Genomic DNA, 18,564 nt, shown 5'->3' on the forward strand with positions numbered 1-18,564 from the left:
CCATTTTCTCTCTCCTTAAAATGCAAATAGTACCACCTCAATATTATTTTGAGGTAAAAATGAAATAAAGTAGAAAAGTGCCTCAGACAGTTTGTGACACATTTCAGTCCCTCACAGAACGTTAGGTTCCTTCCTTCCGAGCTATCCTACAGCGTCCAGCCAGGCCCACGGTGAGGGCTCAGAAACAGCAGGTAAATGGGGAAGATTCAGGGCAAGCCCCGGAAAAGACCTTCAAGCAAATTTACATTTTAAAAAGAAAAAAATCAACATCAACTACATCCAAAAAATGATTACTAAAGTCAGTTCCTCTCTGAACGGCAGCTCTCTAATTTGGGGGTTCCTATACATTCTGTTATAAGCTTTGCACAAGAAGGCAGTCATGTGACTATGGGGGTATGTGTGCTTCATCATTTCTTTCACTCTTACAAATGTTCATGTGCCAGATGGGAAGTCCATGGTGGCTATGCTGTATTTGACTATTCTGAGAAGACGGCAGATTTCAGAACCTCTGCACGGATGTGTGTCAAATTGATGAAAGTTTGATTAAGACAAAATAATGAATACAATTAAGTTCAAAAAGCTAGTTTCAGGATCCTGTCCTCTGACAGCCTAAGATATCACTGACTGATGGGACGGAACAAGGCAATAATAGGGAATATCGACTACGAACATAGACATAAATATAAATTGGCAGTTCCTGGATACATGTTAAGCAACTGTTGTATGAAAGCCTCAAATGTAAACACACTGTAGATTTTGCAATAAACAAGACTGATCATCAAACCACAAAGCTAAGATAAATGAAAAGGCATTGAAACAAGGCCTAGGGTGCCGGAAGATAAGCTGGTCTTCAAAGATGATGCAAAAAGAGACCTTCCTGGTGATCTTATCCATAAGGATGTATAGATTAAAAAACCACCACACTGAAATGTAGGCCAAGATTCAATAGATTATGGAAACTGTCCAAGACAAACTATGAAAACTGTAAAAGCTAGAGAATAACTGACACAATATATACTATTGATCTGGAGCTACAGGCTTCACAGGCAGATAGAGGATTCCCCTGCAGGGCCAGACACTGGATTCTCCGTAAGCCCACAGCCCCTTCACTGATACAACAGACGCTTATGTGACCATGCAGATGCCCACCACAACTAACCCCACTTTCCCCTACCACATCCCTGCTTCATCGTTCCCGTGTATTCATTATTGGTCCAAACCAGTCTGTCTTCTAGCTTTGCAAGTACGGAAAAACAGGCATTCTCATTTACTGCTGGGGCAGGCACAAAATGGTACCACCCTTCTGAAGGATCACTTGCAATATGTACCAAATTGTACACTGTATATACCCTCTGACCCAATGACTCCATCTCTAGGAATGTAGCCTAAAGAACTGTTTATGGATATGAACAATCATTTACCCACAAGGATGCTCATGTTTACAGTGGTGAAAATAACAATCTAAATGCCCAATAACAGTGAAATAGTTAAATTGTGATACATCCACATATTGAAATGATGTGAAATCACTGAAATGATGTTGAGGACTATTATTCATGATATACTGGAAGGTTAAGACACCAATTTAGAAAATTTAGATATTGAATCACCTCAGTATTCGTTTTTTTTTTAATTAATGTATATGCACATATTTATACATGGGAAAAAGATTAGAAGGATATAAATGTTAACAGATAAGTCTGGCTGGTGGGCATCATGTTCTTTTTTTTTCTTTGAGCTTTTTTCTATTTTTCAAAGTTTTCTACAATAACTATATGTTAATTTTATATTTCGTCTTTTCTAACTTTTCATTATGGAAATTTTCAAACATACACAAAAAGTAGAAAGAAGAGAATAATGAACCCAATGTGTTCATCACTTAGCTTCAACAATGACTAATATTTTATCAATACATCTATACCACACCCACACTTTTCACAAAACGTTTTGAAGCAAACCTCATATCATAAAATTTTCCCCTTAAACACTTGATATGCATCTCTAATAAAGTCTATTTAAAAAATAACATAACCACCATGCCATTATCTTGCTCACAATATTAATAATGATGCCTTAATATAAACTAATACCCAGTCCACGTTCAAATTATACCAACTAGCCCCAAAATGCTGTTTTACAGTTGGTTGTTTGAACCATGATCTAAGCAAGGTCCAAAAATGTGGTTATGTGTTTTAAATCCCTTTTATTTTATAACACTCTACCTTTTTCTAATTTATTTTCTTAAGTTATAAAGTGGTTCTCCAATACCTTCTGATTAAAAAGAAATAGTCATAGAAAGGACTCTCTCACTAGAGAGATATTGAAGTCAACAGTTGTGGATGAAATCCTAATAAATAAATTTGGGATATGAGAAGCAATGAATATAAACCACAGATCTGGTGTTTTCAGAAATCAAGTCTATTTATATAAAAGTCACTGCTGCAGTCAGGTACTATCCCTGCCCAGATCTGGGCTCACTTTACTCTGCTTCTTTCTCTTCCTCAAACCCTTTCATGCAAGTCCCTTCTCTCACGTTACCCCGAGCCCTCTAATAACCAAGCTGGAAAACCGTTCTAGCTATGACTCAAAATCTAAAAGTCAAAAGAAGATTAATGAATTCAATGAAGAAAACCAGCTGCATAACAAACAAGTGATGTTAAAAGAGAAATGACAAAGTGGAAAAATATTTTCAATTTATATCACCATGAACAAATTTCCCTATTATACAAAGAACTCCTAGAAATTAACATGAAAAGATCAACAACCAAAAAAAAGTAGCAAAGGCTAGAAGCAGTTCACAGAAGAGGCAGATGCTTCCAACAGACATAAAGGTGCTCAACCTCACTCGTAAGAAAAATGCAAATTAAAACTATACTTGTGTACCATGTGTTAGCCATATTGCCAAAAATACAGAAGTTTTTTTGTGCTGGCAACGTTGTGAGGAAACAGTATTCTCCTGCATTACTGTTGGGCATGCATAACAGCACAATCTCTGTGGAAAGCGATCTGAAAACACCTATTAAAATTACAAATATATATACCCTCTGAACCACCAATTTTATTTCTGGAAATCTAATGTACACATATTCTGCTCATGTGTGAAATGATACTTGTTCATGGGTATTCAGTGAGCATTATCTGTAATAGCAAAAGACTGGAAACAACCAAATGTCTATCAAGAGGGGCCTTGATAAAGAAAGCATGGTTCTTCTATACAGGGCACATAACACAACTGTAAGAAACAACGAAGCAGCTCTCCATGTACTGATGTGAGAAGATTTCCCAGATACACTGTTGAATGGAAAAGGCAAGGTACAAACCATGTATAACATTGCTACCTTTTGTATGAAAAGGGAGGAAATAAGAATATATATTGGTATTTATATATACATATACACAAACTTTGGAAAGATATATGAGAAATTAACAGTGATTACTGGATTAATGGATCGAAGTGGGAACTGGGTACAGACTTTTCATTTTATGCCAGTGGTAGATACTGCCACTCTCTTCTTCCTTTAGTAATAGAACCTTCCAATTTGAGCTGGTCAAATGTTCACCCAGTTAAGGACCACATTTCCCAGACTCTCCTGCTGTGAGGTATGGCTAATAACAAAGAACTAGACAATGGCATGTGAGCAGAAGCGATGTGTTCAACTTCTGGGATTCCTGTCTTTCCCCTTCCTGCAGGCTGGAACATGACATGGTAATGATGAGTCAGATTCTACCATATGGATGAAGACAATACTCTAGGAGATGGCAGAATACAAGACAGAAAGACTTGGGTCCCAGGATGACCCAATAGGACAGAGCCACCTACCACAGTGGACTGCTGCTCTCCTTCTGGGACGTCACGCTAGAAAAGCTGTACTTCTATCGTGTTTAAGTCACTGTATTTTGGGTCTCTTTGTTACACTGATTCAGCCTATACTTTAGCTAAAGCAGAAAATGATACCTAGAAATGAGTTACTACAGCATCAAAAACCACATTGTGTCATTAACTTAGCAGCTGGCAAGGGAAGGTGGTAAGAAAACAGAAATTGCAGGGGGCTGGCCCGTGGCCAAGTGGCTAAGTTCGCGTGCTCCACTTTTTTGGTCCAGGGTTTCACCAGTTGAGATCCTGGGTGCGGACACGGCACTGCTTATCAGACCATGCTGAGGCGGTGTCCCACATGGCACAACCAGAGGGACCTACAAGCAAGAATACACAACTATGTGCTGGGGGGCTTTGGGAAGAAGAAGAAGAAGAAAATAGAAACTGCAGACTAGAAAGCTGGTAACCCTAGTTATATTATAGCAAAAAATCTGCTAGAACTTCAATAACTTGGAAGATAGGTCCCATGTCATCTGAACTTCTAACTTTAGGGGAAGCAGTTATAAAGAGAACATTGACTGCTCCTTATTTTTAATGGGCTACCACAAGAGTAAGATGAAAATAGGCAAGAACTGGCCAGTTGACAAGGAGAAATGGAAGAAATAGAGCCTCAGGGCATGTGTTCTGAGTTCTGCAGTATAAATTAGTTGAGACCTCAATCATCTGAAACCCCATGCGACTGGAAAAGCCAACTGCTTTTGTACCCTCAAAGCAGGACATAAAAATTTCTCTCAAAGCCTCCATTCTCCAGTCAAGTATTCTTGGCCAGACATGGGAGTCACCCCATTTGTAAAGATCAATCTTAGGGTACAGCCTCAAGGTGGTTACCATTAAAATGAGGAAAAGATGGATAGGCCAAGAATACAGTCCACTGACTTAAAAATTAAGACTCAAAAGAGGTCTTTGGCAGTGGATACTTTTAAACGGAACTGACTGGAAGCAAACAAATCAGAAGCCTATTTTGTTTTAGAAGGCTCCATATTGTCACATGCCCAGTCTATAAATGGCTGTGACTTCTCAACCCTTAAAAAACCACTAGACTCCCAAACCTACACCAGCAGGAAACATGTTCTAAAGCTATGCAGCCTCAAGAAGCGCATGTTCTTCAGTGTCTGCTTCAGAAGTGCTTATGGCAGGCAATGGATAAAGAACCTCCTAGAAGGCAAAGCCAGGAGCCATGGAGGAAAATGGATAAGGGGATTCCAGAGAGTAAAACCAAGGTTTAGCCAAGGAGCATACTGCTCTGCTAGGATAAGGAGTCTTGGCAATCTCTGCTCAACAGAATTCCATTCTTGTCATGGACTAATGACTGCTTGCATTTCTCATTTTTCCCTTTTCCAAATAGGAGTCTGTATTGTGGTTCCTACTCTACCTTCTGTATTGCATTAGGGAGGTGGGGAGTGGATCGACTTGTCTATTCCTTTACAGGTTTTCAGGATAAGGAGAATCAAGTGCTGATCTACTGAAAAGGACTGCTTCACATACACAGAAATCCTGGATTTTAGACTGGAGGCGTTAACTGGACGAGCCTCTATGATGCCTCTTTTGGGGTGAGAGGAACGTCCTCTCTGTATGGGAAGAGGAGTACACATGGATACCTAGGTGGTCAGAGGGGCAAACTGAAGCAGAGGCTGCTAATTTTTTTCCAAAATCCATTTGTCTCTTTTTCCTGTTTATGACAGAAGCCCTAGAATTTTAACCGGTCACAGGGTGACCCACCTGGAGACTACCTATCCCAGTCTCCTTTGCTGTTAGGTGTGTCTTTGTGATTGAGAACTTGACAGTGGAATATGACAAGTGATGTATGCAACTTCTGGGTCTTTCCCTCATCCCTACGGGCTGGAATGCAGACATAGTAGTGGTGAGCAGCTTTGAACACTTGAGAAGAACATCTTAGAATACGAAAAAACACTCTCAGGGTATGGCAGAATAATAAGAGAGAAGAAGTGTGGGTCCCTGAATGATTGTGTGGAACAGCAGGCTACCCCCCTGACCACCTGCCTATTCTAGACTGTTACTTGAGAGAGAAAGAATCTTCTATCTTATTTGAGCCATTGTATCTTGGGGCCTCTGTTACTGCCCTTAGCCAGGACCCTAACTAATATAATACCTCCTTTTAATTTTTGGTTTTTGAACCATGAGAATGTATTGCCTACTTGGGAAATTAATTTTTTCAAAAGGAGTAATTTTTTAAAAAATGTCAAGATACCAATAAAAATGTTCTTTTTTTACTCCATGACTTTACTTCTGAGTCATAAAACTAAGGAAATATTTCAAATACAGAAAAAGATATATGTATGAAGCTGTTCACCACAGCTCCAAAATGTAGAGGAGCAGTTAAAAAAAAATTAGAAACATGCTAAATGTCCAACCATAGGGAATAATTAAGTAAACTTATGGGACAGCTGTAGCATTACAGAGCTATTAAAATACTCATCAAAATGGTAAACACAGAGGACAATCGAGAGAAAACATATACATAACTGGTACTCCTGAAGAAGGGAAAGGACGGAATGGAAAAGTTGTATATTTGATTATAGAAGGAACCGTTCTTGAGATTAAAAATGAAAGGCATATCTATAGATCAAAAGGGAGAAATCATCCCAGAAGAAAAGTTTAGAAACATCACAGATAAAGAAAGAATCTACAGGGAGCCACACAGAAGAGACTTCTCTGAAACAACCAATATCAGAAGACAGCAGAGCAATGTTTATAGCATCCTGAGAGGAAGGAAGAAAGACTGAAGAGCTTTATACCCAGCCAAGGGCAAAGGTAACAGACCAACATTATTAAGCATGCAAACTTTCAGGGAAGGCAGCACACACGACCCTTTCATGGGGGGTGGGGGTGAGGGGTAGTGCTTGATGGCAAAATCCAACCAACCAAGAAATAAATCGGGAATCAGGAATGCAGCAAGCCACAGTTAAGACCGGGATGTGGTCATAAATACATAATTGAGACTTAAGAACAGTGGGAATTATGATTACAGAACTAAATGTAATAAATCTAGCAATATGTAATAATTGAGATACGAAGAGGGAAGAGGTGCTAGGAGGAAGTATAAGATCATAGACTCTGTCTACAGTTGAAACACATCTTAAAAGCACCAATGATATCTACACAAATATTTGTGCACTTTACTGTATACATGTTATTTCTCAATAAAAATAAGACTGACACCATATTTTATAAAACCTTTTTTCTTAACTTTGGAGAAATATTTCAAGAAATAATAGACCTCATAGTGAGAAAATACTCACTCAAAGTTTGAAAATTCCTTCAGTTTCATTTACTCTTTTCCTCTGACACATATAAGTAAAATGAAATTTTATATATTTCAAACTAGCCTATCTGACAAAAATTAAATCCTCATAAAATATTAATCCTATTTTTGTAAAATTATTTCTATATTAGAATGGGATTCACTGAATATTGACAAAGGATATCCCTCTGAGGGTTAATATTTGGGAGGAATTTTTTGTTTCTTTGTTTGTTTGTTTTTGAGGAAGATCAGCCCTGAGCTAACATCTGCTGCCAATCTTCCTCTTTTTGCTGAGGAAGACTGGCCCCTGAGCTAACATCCATGCCCATCATCTTCTACTTTATATGTGGGACGCCTACCACAGCATGGCTTTTGCCAAGCGGTGCCATGTCCGCAACCGTGCTCCGAACTGGTGAACCCCGGGCTGCCGAAGCGGAATGTGCAAACTTAACCACTGCACCACTGGGCTGGCCCCAGGGAGGAATTTTAAAATTCATTTGTATTTTTATATAAATTTTAAAATAGCAAACATGGTTTCTTTTTTCCACAAACAATAAATTTCATGTTCTTTCAAAGATGATGATCAAGAAAGATTATGTTATATAAAAAATTAAAATGATAAATTTTAAAAGTATAGGCTATAAAAGTGTGTATACAGTATGATGCCAAGTATATATTTTTTAAAGTACACACACGTACACCAGAAAAGAGGCAAATGTGCTAAAATTTTCCCATTGCTTCAGGGATTAGAGATAGCTTTCTCCCTCAAAATCTGAAATGAAATTAAATTACTTGCATAATGAAAAAAATATGAAATAACTCACAGTTTTGTTGCTTCTGTTAAAAATTCCCTTCCTATTACCCCAAATAACAATTGCCCCAAATAATAAATGATTAGGTTAAAAAATTTGGCATCTGTCTACCTATCCGGGGCAAGGAGGTAATTATTGTGGCTTTAGGGTAAACAAAGCTCACATACATGTCAACAAATTATTTAATAAAACAAAATTGATGATAATATAAACTGAAAGTAAAATCTACCCCAGCTTCCAGTACAGTGTGAAGAATCATTGTGCAGGACACTGGCTGAAACAAAAAGACCACCACCTGAGGCATGAAACATGGCCACAGGTGTTCTTGGAAAGGCATCTGGTGTTCTGGCAGGCAACCTTTATCTCTGAGGGCTCATCACATACGCACCAACTGGCAGACCCCCATTGCCTCCTGCACGTGTCTATAAGCCACGTACCGAACTTGGTTCTCCAAGAAGTGCATGTACCGGTAAAGCAGGGTGTAGGATGGTGAGAGGATGCCCACAGACTTCATACGCGCGCCACGCTCCAGCTCGCTTTCCACAGGCATGTTGGCGAAGCAGGCCAGGCCAAAGAAGGGCCCCTTTCGGAAATAGCTAAAATAGATCAAATATGTAGTGTGGCTGAAATCAGAGAGAACAATTTTGTTTTGCTCTGTTTCCTCCTTTGAGATGCAGTCCCAAACAAAAGAAATGACTGTGTCCAGTGCTCTACATGAGAAAGCTCAGCCTGAAAATAAATTTTTTAGAATCTCAGGGGAACAATTAGCTCCAGCCACCCAACCTCACAGATGAGACAACCAAGCCTCAAAGAAATTATGGAACTCGCCCAGCGTCATCCAGCTGGAGCCAGGACTTGATCCCTGGCAAGCTTGCTGCTCAATTGCCCACGACCATGGATTCATCCCTTCTCTCCAGCATAACAGCAATGACTTGATGGGAGAACCAGAACAAAGATTCATCTTCAGGGCCATCTAGAATCAGTACTCTGTTTTATTAGCATAAACAGTGTTGGTTCTTTCCTCACTTCCTGAGTCTCTGATATTTTTACTAGAGCATATGACCAGAGCTGTCACTTTACTTCCTTCCCCTTTCCCACACTTGTATCAGTCATGGTTCCAGCCAAGCGAGAAGATGACCTCATTACCTTTGCATTCGTTCCCTTTGCTCCTCCTCATAAGAATCTTAATTACACAGGACTATAAACTGGCCTGACTTAAAGTTAGAATTTCAAGTTTTAGCATATAAATGTCTTAAGCTAATCCAAACTGAACTGAAGCTCCATCATTTCATTAAAGCCAAACCTCAAGTGAGGTGCAATAATTTCTTACAAAGAGACAGAACCTCTATGGTACGAGTTCTTAACTTTTTTGGGTCATGAAAACCATAGAGAACCTAATAAAAGCTAATGAATTTCTTCCTTGAAAATTGATATAAAAACACAAAACTATATATATATTTCCAGAGCATTTACACACAGCTCCTGGCATTTTCACATGGCTCCTGACAAGCCCTGCTAAGAGCCCTTATGGTCTGGGGAAAGTTTGAAGGGAGAGGAATGGTACAGAGAAGACTTACATTCAGAAGTACTCACATGAAATCAGACTGAATTTTATGGGACCCACTGGCCATGGACTTGAACTCGACGCCTTCAAGGTCAATATCTTGAGGTAAGCACCATTCCACCATGTTCCCTGTGGGAAATGGAGCAATCAAGTTAAAAGAAACAAAACCATTCAAAGAAAAGGGCTTAGTGCAGGGCTGAGCGCACATGGTTTCTCACTAAACGTACGGCTGCCTCCACCACCAAGATGCTCAAGCGACTCATCTCATCCATCACCCAAATGCTGGCAGAATCCCTGAGTTACTCTAGAAGACCAGGCGATGGGCATTAAGGGAACTTCCAATCTCTGACTTCAGACGCACACAGTTCTCCTTTCTAGAGAGGAGGTCATCTTTGGTTCTGCCATTCTGCTTGGCCATTTCCAAATATCCTTTCTGTCACAGCCTCACTTCTGTGTGCATGTTTCTTACCCTCTACCCCATTTCCTCATCTCATATTCTCTCCGCAACCCGTTGAGATCTTGCTTCCTTCTCATCTTTCTACAGTCACTAATGACTTTGATGAACTCCAAACTCTTTTTAATTCGCATTCTCATTGACCTCTTTCTGGGATTTGATAATTCCTCAAAAATTTCTCCTCTTTTTCCTTGATTCTCATGATAGAGAACACTATTTGCGTTCTCTTCCCATTTCTTTGATCAATGGAGCTCTGCTTCCTTCCCTACCTCTTTCTCCTCTCTCCCCAAATGAGGTCCTTCTCGAAGTCAGCCATCAGTTCTTTGCCTGAGAATTTTGGGGCTCATTCACTCATCATTAATTACTGAGTTTCTACTGAGCTAGATGTTGGAGCTACAAAGTCAAATAAGACATAGTCCCTGATCTCAAAGAGATTAGATTTCAGAGATAAAGAGATAAACAAGGAGATCAGTGATTACAGTTCCAGGGGTAAATGTTATGACAGAGGATAACATGGGAGTTTAGAACGTAGCAGTGACAAGCACCCATCAGACTAAGGGAGAATCACACAATAGCAGTGTTACCTGGAGATGTGAGAGAACACTATATTCTATATATATTATATATATATATATATATTCTATATATTCTATTTTCACACATATTCAAAATTTCTCAAACTAAAAATAGTAAGCTACTTGTGAGATTTTATTTTAGAACAAATTTATCAACGCTCCAAATCCTAATTTCCTAGGCATTAGAAATAACATGAATAATCCCAGACAACAATGCTTTCAGATAATTGTTCGGGGCATCAGAGGAATTGCATATTCTGTCTACCTACACACAATCTAGTCTCCAAACACAGCAGACATCGTAGGAGTCTCCAATCCCATATTCAACAGCCTAAACCACTTGCAAACAGTTTGTTTTCTAGAGAGGAATCATGAATCCGACCAACCAAGCAATGAGCTAAAACAAAAAGCATGAAAAAGGGAATTAAGATTTTATAAAACAGAAAGGCTAGAATAATGTTGTGTATGTCATGGTTAAAGACAAGAGAAAGCTGCACTCTGAGAGAAGGGTGCGCTCGGGGACAAGGGTAAGGGTCTGAGCACCGAGTTCCCCCACGTTCCTGTCTTTCTCCTTCCCATCCACGTTCTGTGGAGGGCACCAGGACACCTACAGAAGTTAAAAAGGTGCCGAGGTCTACCCCAGACCTACAGGATCACCATCCCCTTCTCATGCCCTGCAGGTGACTCTGCTAAGCCCCAGGGCCCAGAGCCCCTGCTTGGGCCTCTGTATACGTGATCCTAACCCTTCATGACGGCAACAGATGGCCAGCCTAGGTAAGGGACGGAGCTGCTGTGACCCTCAGGTCGACTCTCCTCTGCTCACTCACCTAACCTGCCTCTTCAGTATCTGCTGCCTTGTTTCTCCTAGCACCACCCCCATGCTGGGTTCAAAGTTCTAACTTAGTTTCTTTCCTCCAAGCCAGCCTGTCCATGACTACTTAATAACTTATTAAAACACACCCAAACTTTGTACAAGAGAAAAGTGCACAAAGACACTGTACGGCTCAATGAATTTCCCCAACATGCACAGACCTGTGTGACCAGCATCCAGATATGAAGCAGAACACTATCCACACATCAGAAGGCTCTCTTGTGCCCCCTTGCAAGGCATTAACTCTCTGAAGGTAACTATTATCCTGACTTCTAACAACATAAATTAGCTTTGCTGTTTTTGAAATTTACATAAATGCAATCATAGTTCACATTCTTTTGTGTCTGTCTTCTTTTGCTCAATATTTTTTGCAAGATTCATCCATGTTGATCCATGTACCAACAGTTCATTCATTTATCATTTCCATAATGCATGTAACACGGGTTATTTATCTACTTAACTGTTGATAAACATTTAGCTTACTTCCAAATTGAGGCTATTACAAACAGCACTGCTGTAAAGAATCCTTGCCATCTCTGACCACACGTGTGGTGGCTCTGCAATACATCGACCTAGGCAGGCCGGGCTATGTTTCTCAGAATTCCCTTCTTGTATGTTTCCAGTTGAGACAGGGAAGGTGGAAGCGAAGCAGAAGCCATATTGTGTTTACATTGGAAGGTCGACGCAGGAGCATCCAGCAGCTTATGTGCCCTGTTGTTAATCTGCAGGCTCACCACACTGGGGTTGGGGTGGGCACATGGTAGTCAGACCTGCTGATGCTGGATCCACTTTCTTCTGGATCCTCTTTCAGTTTCTCTGACTCCTAAGCCATGTGTATGCTTAGCTCCATAATGAAGGGCATCAGCTTCATAGGGACACCCACACCATTAAAGCTGGAGGCAATGACAGACTGACCCAGGGTTCCCATCCACCCTCATGAGTTTCAGCTTGTTCTCCTTCTTCCCACGCTTACTCTCTTCCCCCAAAACTGCTATCCAGCAGACTTCAAGCTCCATCATCAGAAACAAAGACAACAGCCTTACATGGACTGTCTAATGGGCTCCCACAATTGTGCAGGATCGAATCCCTGTAAATAAATCCCTTTATGTTTCTCCTTTATGATTCTGTTTCTTTGATTAAACCTTAACTGCCACAATATGCATACATCTGTTGCCTACATCCCTAGGAGCAGAACTGGTGTAATAATGTTTGCATCACTGCAAACTAAGGAACCTTCCATAATTCCCGAAGCAGTGTTTCCCAAAGCTTATGTCAGTAGGGCTTCGGAAAAAACTAAAACAAAATTTTAAAATGGGATTTTGGCCAAACAACCTTTGTTTAGGTTAAATAAAGAAAGACACATTTCTTTATTGCACAACTTCTTAAAGCCTTTAATATGTGAATCTGTGCATTGTGAATCTTTATGAGATCAATACTAAATGTAGCCAAAATTATTTGGTCACTAAACCTATTTTAAGGAGCCTCTTAAGGGACCAATTTTATAAATGGCATATCTTTTTTTAGAAATGCTAGTATATAAGGGGATGCAAGTTAACTGTTAGTATCCACTCTTCCTTTCTTATAGGGAATAGAACCTCCTATTTTTAGCTTGGCGCATGGCCTTCCAAACGATGATGATGTTTCTCCATACTTTCTTGAGTATGAGTAACTTCTGGCCCATGAGATGTGGACAGAAGTGAGGTATGTAGTTTCAACATGTGCCTTAAAGGGAAGGAGTATGTTGCCCCTTCCTCCACCCTGCTGCCAGGAATGTGGATGCGGTGACAAGCTGTCCTGAATCATGAAGGTGAGGGCATCAGCCTACATATCATGGAGGGGATGACAGAGCAATAGCCAACAGGAGTCTAGGCCCCTGGATGACCTCATGGATCTGAGCCAGCATTCTAGCCCTGGGCCAACTATCTCCTAACTGTTACATTAAAAAGAAATAAACTCCTATCTTGATTAAGCCACAGTTAACTTGGGTCTCTTGTATTTATGGCTAACCCCACATCCCACTTAATAGAGCTGACGTGTAGGATAAAGTCCCCATTCCCAAGCCTGGTTCTCAAAGCCTTCCTCCTTCTCCCTCTGCGCCTGGCCAGCCCTCATTGTACAGAAACCAAAAGACTCAGATGGAGTGAATGACATCCTCTGAGTTACAATCTTCACTTCTAGATGGATGCAAGCCATTCTGGGATGGGAAGAAAGGTCCATCAGGGTCAGGCTGGCAAATCATGGAATGGAGCACTGGCTCCAGAACACCACTCTGGGAATAGTTATCTTTCTCCTACAGGAAAAACATTTCCGCTGACGCACTCCTTGAATGAAAGGGAAGTAGATAAAAGCTACTATGGCCCTCATCCCAGCCTAATATAATCGTCTTAGATGTCTGTCTCCCCAGGATACCAAACTTCGTAAAGGCAGGGACTTTTCTTGTTTATCTTCACATTCCAACAGAGCACAGTGCCTCACACAGAACAGTATGGGCATTCAAAAAAAAAAAAAGAAGAGAAAAAACGTTTTTATTGCGGACAAGCAAGTTTTTTAAAACTGATGAATTAATACTAATTATTCTAGGCATAATGATATTGTGGTTATGTAGGAAAGTGTCCTCCTTCTTAGGAAGTTCATACTCAAGTGTTGAGGAGTGAAGTATCTACCTGTCTGCATTTACTTTCAAATAGCTCAGGGAAAAAAAAGTATATCTAATACAATCAGTTCTGATATAATGCTTGCTGAGTTTGTGTCAACACAACTGATACACTAGGGAACAATCTGAGCATAGGGAATGTCACATTTGCTTATGCTATTGAGTCAATGCAATCTCAATCAAAATCTTGGCAAGTTATTTTGGGGATGTTGCCAAATTAACTCTAAAGTTTACATGGAAAGGCAAAAGCCCCCAAATAGCCAACACAATACTGAAGATGAAGTTGGAGGACTGATACCACCCAATTCTAAGATTTACTATAAAACTACAGTAATCAAGACAGTGTGGTATTGGTGAAAGATTAGACAAACAGGTCCGTGGAACAGAATAGAGAGCCCAGAAATAGACCCACACAAATACAGTCAACTCATCTTTGCCAAAAGAGCAAAAGCCATACAACAGAGCAAAGATAGTTTTTTCAACAAATGGTGCTGGAAAAACTAGACATTCACAGGCAAAAAAATGAATCAAGACAGAGATCTTACACTTTTCACAAAAATTAACACAGTATAAATAGTATACTTAAATGTAAAAAAACTCCCAGAAGATAACATAGGAGAAAATCTAGGTGACCTTGTGTTTAGAACAAGTTTTTAGATACAACACCAAAAGCCCAGTCCATGAAGGAAAAAATCAGTAAGGTGTACTTCATTAAAATGAAAAACTTCTGATCTGTGAAAGACACTATTAAGAGTATAAAAATACAAGTCTCACACGGGGAGAAAACATGTGCAAAAACATATCTGATAAAGGCTTATATCTAAAATGCACAAAGAACTCTTAAAACTCAACATTAAGAAGACAACCCAATTTAAAAAACGGACAAAAGATCTGAACGCACATGTCACCAAAGAAGATACATAGATGGCAAATGAGCATATGAAAACATGCTCAACATCACATGTCACCAGGGACCTGCAAATTAAAACAAGATACCACTATGCATCTATTAGAATGGTCAAAATCCAAAACACAGAAAACACCAAATGCTGATGAGGATGTGGAGCAACGGGAACTCTCATTCATTGCTGGTACGAATGCAAAATGGTACAGCCACCTTGGAAGACAGTGTGGCCATTTCTTAAAAAATTACACATACCTTCCCAGCAATCCTGCTCCTTCGTATTTATCCAATGAGTTTAAAACACGTCCATACAAAAGCTTGCGTATAAATGTTTATAGTAGCTTTATTTATAATTGCCAAAAACTGGAAGCAACCAAGATGTCCTTTGATAGGTGAACGAATAAACAAACTGTGGGATATCCATAAAATGAAATACTATTCAGCAATAAATAGAAATGAGCTATCAAGCTATGAAAAGACATGGAGGAACCATACGCGCATATTGCTAAGTGAGAGAAGCCAGTCTCAAAAGCTTATATACTATGTAATTCCAACTATGTGACATTCTGGAAAAGGAAAAAGTACAGAGATAGAAGAAAGATCAGAGTGTAAGGAAGGATGAATAGGTGGAGCACAGAGGATTTTTAGGGCAATAAAACTATTCTGTATGGTACTGTTATGGTGAATAAATAGCATTGTGCATTTTTCAAAACCCATAGAACGTACAACACAAAGGGGTAACCTTAACGGAAACTATGGACTTTAGTTAATAATAATGTATCAAAATTGGTTCATCATTTGTAACAAATATATCACATATTCTAATACAAGATGTTAGTAATAGGGGAAGCTGTGTAAGGGAGACGGAAGGTGGTATGTGAGAATTCTCTGTACTTTCTGCTCATTTTTCTGTAAACCTGAAATTGCTCAAAAAATAAAATTATTAATTAAAAAAAGCTAATAGAAGAATTAACCTGGGTTAATTACCCCGGGGGTAGTAAATGATATGTGGTTATATAAGAAAATGGCCTTATTCTTAGGAGATTTATACAGACGTATTTAGAAATGAAATGTCATGATGTTTGCAACTTACTTTCAAATAGTTCAGCAAAAAAAAGAAAAGTACATCTATAGGTAGTCAGTTCTGCTATAACACTGGCTGAATTTGTTCCAGAGCAATTGATATATCAGGGAACAATTCGATGATAGGGAATTTCATGTCTACTGAGGCATGATTTGGATCACAAGGTTCACACTGTGAATGCAGGAAACTGCACCCCACTGAACGGAGCCCCCCCCCCACAGACACCCCTCAAACATCTGTGGGTGACCTGAGTCACCCGGCGCATTATGAGCCACGCCTATCACTTCTAGTGCTATTACTTTCCATCCAAGTTCACAGAGACTTTCTTCCCCCACTTCACACTAACTCACAAGGTCAACCCTTCCAACACCCACCTTCATATGCAAATCTCAGGTCTTTTTTAAGATAAAGTGCCATATTTTGAGTGTTTATGTCTTTTTTAACCATCTAACACATATGAGTACATACATTACAAACTGTCCTACCATTTGTGTTATGTCCTTATCTTTTTTAAATGTGTCACTGATAAAGTTTTGAGTGTTGGGCCCCTTACCTCAATTTTCCCATAAGCCCAGTGACTTTTACTGCATGATTTTCACAGCATGGTGATTTTTTTTTTTTTTTGGTGAGGAAGATTGGCCCTGAGCTACCATCTGTTGCCAATCTTCCCTTTTTTGCTTGAGAAGATTGTCGCTGACCTAACATCTGTGCCAATCTTCCTCTATTTTATGTGGAATGCCACCACAGCATGGCTTGACAAGTGCTGCTAGGTCCGCGCCCAGGATCAGAACCTGTGAACCCCAGGCTGCTGAAGCAAAGCATGCGAACTTAACCACTACGCAACTGGGTCAGCCCCTAGCACAGTGATTTTTAAAAACGCATATTTTGTATTTTAGCAGAACTGACTGTATAAGGATAGAGCAAATATGGCAAAATGTCAACAAATGGGAACTCAAGTGAAAGATACATAGATTTTCACTGTACTATTCTTCCAACTTCTTTGAGGTTTAAAAAATTTCAACATACAAATTGAGGAACACAATTGAAAATAATGAAGATGTGAAAAAAAAGGTTAAGCATACAGGATTGTGCAAAAGCAAAAATAACTGAGGCAATGTGCTATAAATACGGGAACTAAGAGGCATCATGGCTGAAGGTCATCCTTTAACAGAAATATTCCACTATTTTAAAAAATTGGAAACCAGTTTACATATGAAACTTGTAGAGGCTTAAAGGAAAATGACTTTGCAAATATAACAATCCTTGGTGGCAAGCCATTTAATGCCAGAAAAACCTCACACCGAACGCTCCTTATCCAGGCTCAGTCGTCACACTCTAAGCCCTTTGCTCTTCCAAATACGCTCCCCACACTTCAGAAACTCAGCCAGGGAGCTGGGGCCTGGAAGGCATCAACAGAAGGGCCCAGCCCAGGGGCAGTCAGTCACGGAGAGAGGAGTCAACACTGACCAGTGCCTTATTTCCTTTTTCTCTCCTTCCATCCACACATCCTCTCTCTTCTTGGGCCACACCTTGGGCCTATCACAGTTACCTACAGGCCCTGCCTAGCCTCCAGCTGCAGAGACAACTTATGAGGAGTGTCCACAGGACCTCACGAGGCACAAATGTGGCAGTCTGCACTGTGTACCTTCAGCCAGTCTCAAGAAATATTAGTGGAACGTACCCTGGTAGCACAGTGCCAGGTGCTGGGCTCATGCAAAGGCAAATACGTGCTTGTTTAAAGGACCCTAGACCGACAGATGACTGGATTGGTGGCTCACTTACCCAGGGGAAGCCAGAGGGCAATGCTGAGCCTGGTTGTAGATGCAGATGGTCTGAACCTTGCACTCCTTGGTTGCGAAGGCCAGCCAGGCAGCTGTGTATGTGAGGGGTCCCCAGAGCTGATGTTTATAAGCTTCTATATCAAGTGAGATACACTCTATCCTACCCATGTAGGGGGCTGCCTGTCTCCCATTTCTATATAAGCACCTCTGAGGGAGGCCACCAAACCCCAGAGATGGAAGAAACCTCAGAAGATTATTTAGTTCAGACTCCAACACCAGAAAAGTTAACAGCCCATATCGCTTGACTTTTTGGTATTAAGTAGTTTTAAATAGTCTTAAAACCACTAGGATGAGGGTGTATCCAAAGCAAAGGAAGAGAGTCAGTATGAAGAAACCTGAGGCAGGAAGAAATTAATCTTGGCGATTTCAAGTCAGCCATATGCCAATCCATGGCTGAATTCCAATGCATTAATTTTACATGGGAAAAAACTTCCATTTCACAGGCCCCATATCGTTTTACCCTGGGCAGTGGCGTGGTGGGGAGGGAGTGCAGGCACGGGAGGCAGGCAGCCGGGCTCGACTCTGGGCTCTGCCCCTCCCTGCTCTGCGATTTAAGATGACTGAATGGCTCTGTGCCTCTGTTTTTCTCATCACTGCAGCCAAGGTGGTGCAAAGGACTAGAGGCAAAGTTCTTGAGCCCAAACACAGTTCCTGGCCCAGAGTGGGCACT

The 18,564-nt window shown here is 40.3% G+C and overlaps 1 protein-coding gene across 2 annotated transcripts in view; it reads right to left on the bottom strand.

Annotated features, from left to right (window-relative positions):
• Positions 1–18,564, bottom strand: part of DENND11 (DENN domain containing 11) — a 41,034-nt gene that overhangs the window by 17,539 nt on the left and 4,931 nt on the right. Inside the window, exons 2-3 of one of the 2 annotated variants that reach the window (XM_014859195.3) lie at positions 9,542–9,641; positions 8,386–8,544 (exon numbers count right to left, since the gene is read on the bottom strand). In XM_014859195.3, the coding sequence (XP_014714681.2) occupies positions 8,386–8,544; positions 9,542–9,641 (259 nt within the window). The remainder of the gene's footprint in view (positions 1–8,385; positions 8,545–9,541; positions 9,642–18,564) is intronic. The other variant, XM_070514786.1, reaches the window with a different exon arrangement.

The sequence above is a fragment of the Equus asinus genome, chromosome 1 (genome assembly GCF_041296235.1).
Source record: "Equus asinus isolate D_3611 breed Donkey chromosome 1, EquAss-T2T_v2, whole genome shotgun sequence".
In the NCBI taxonomy this organism is placed as follows: domain Eukaryota; kingdom Metazoa; phylum Chordata; class Mammalia; order Perissodactyla; family Equidae; genus Equus; species Equus asinus.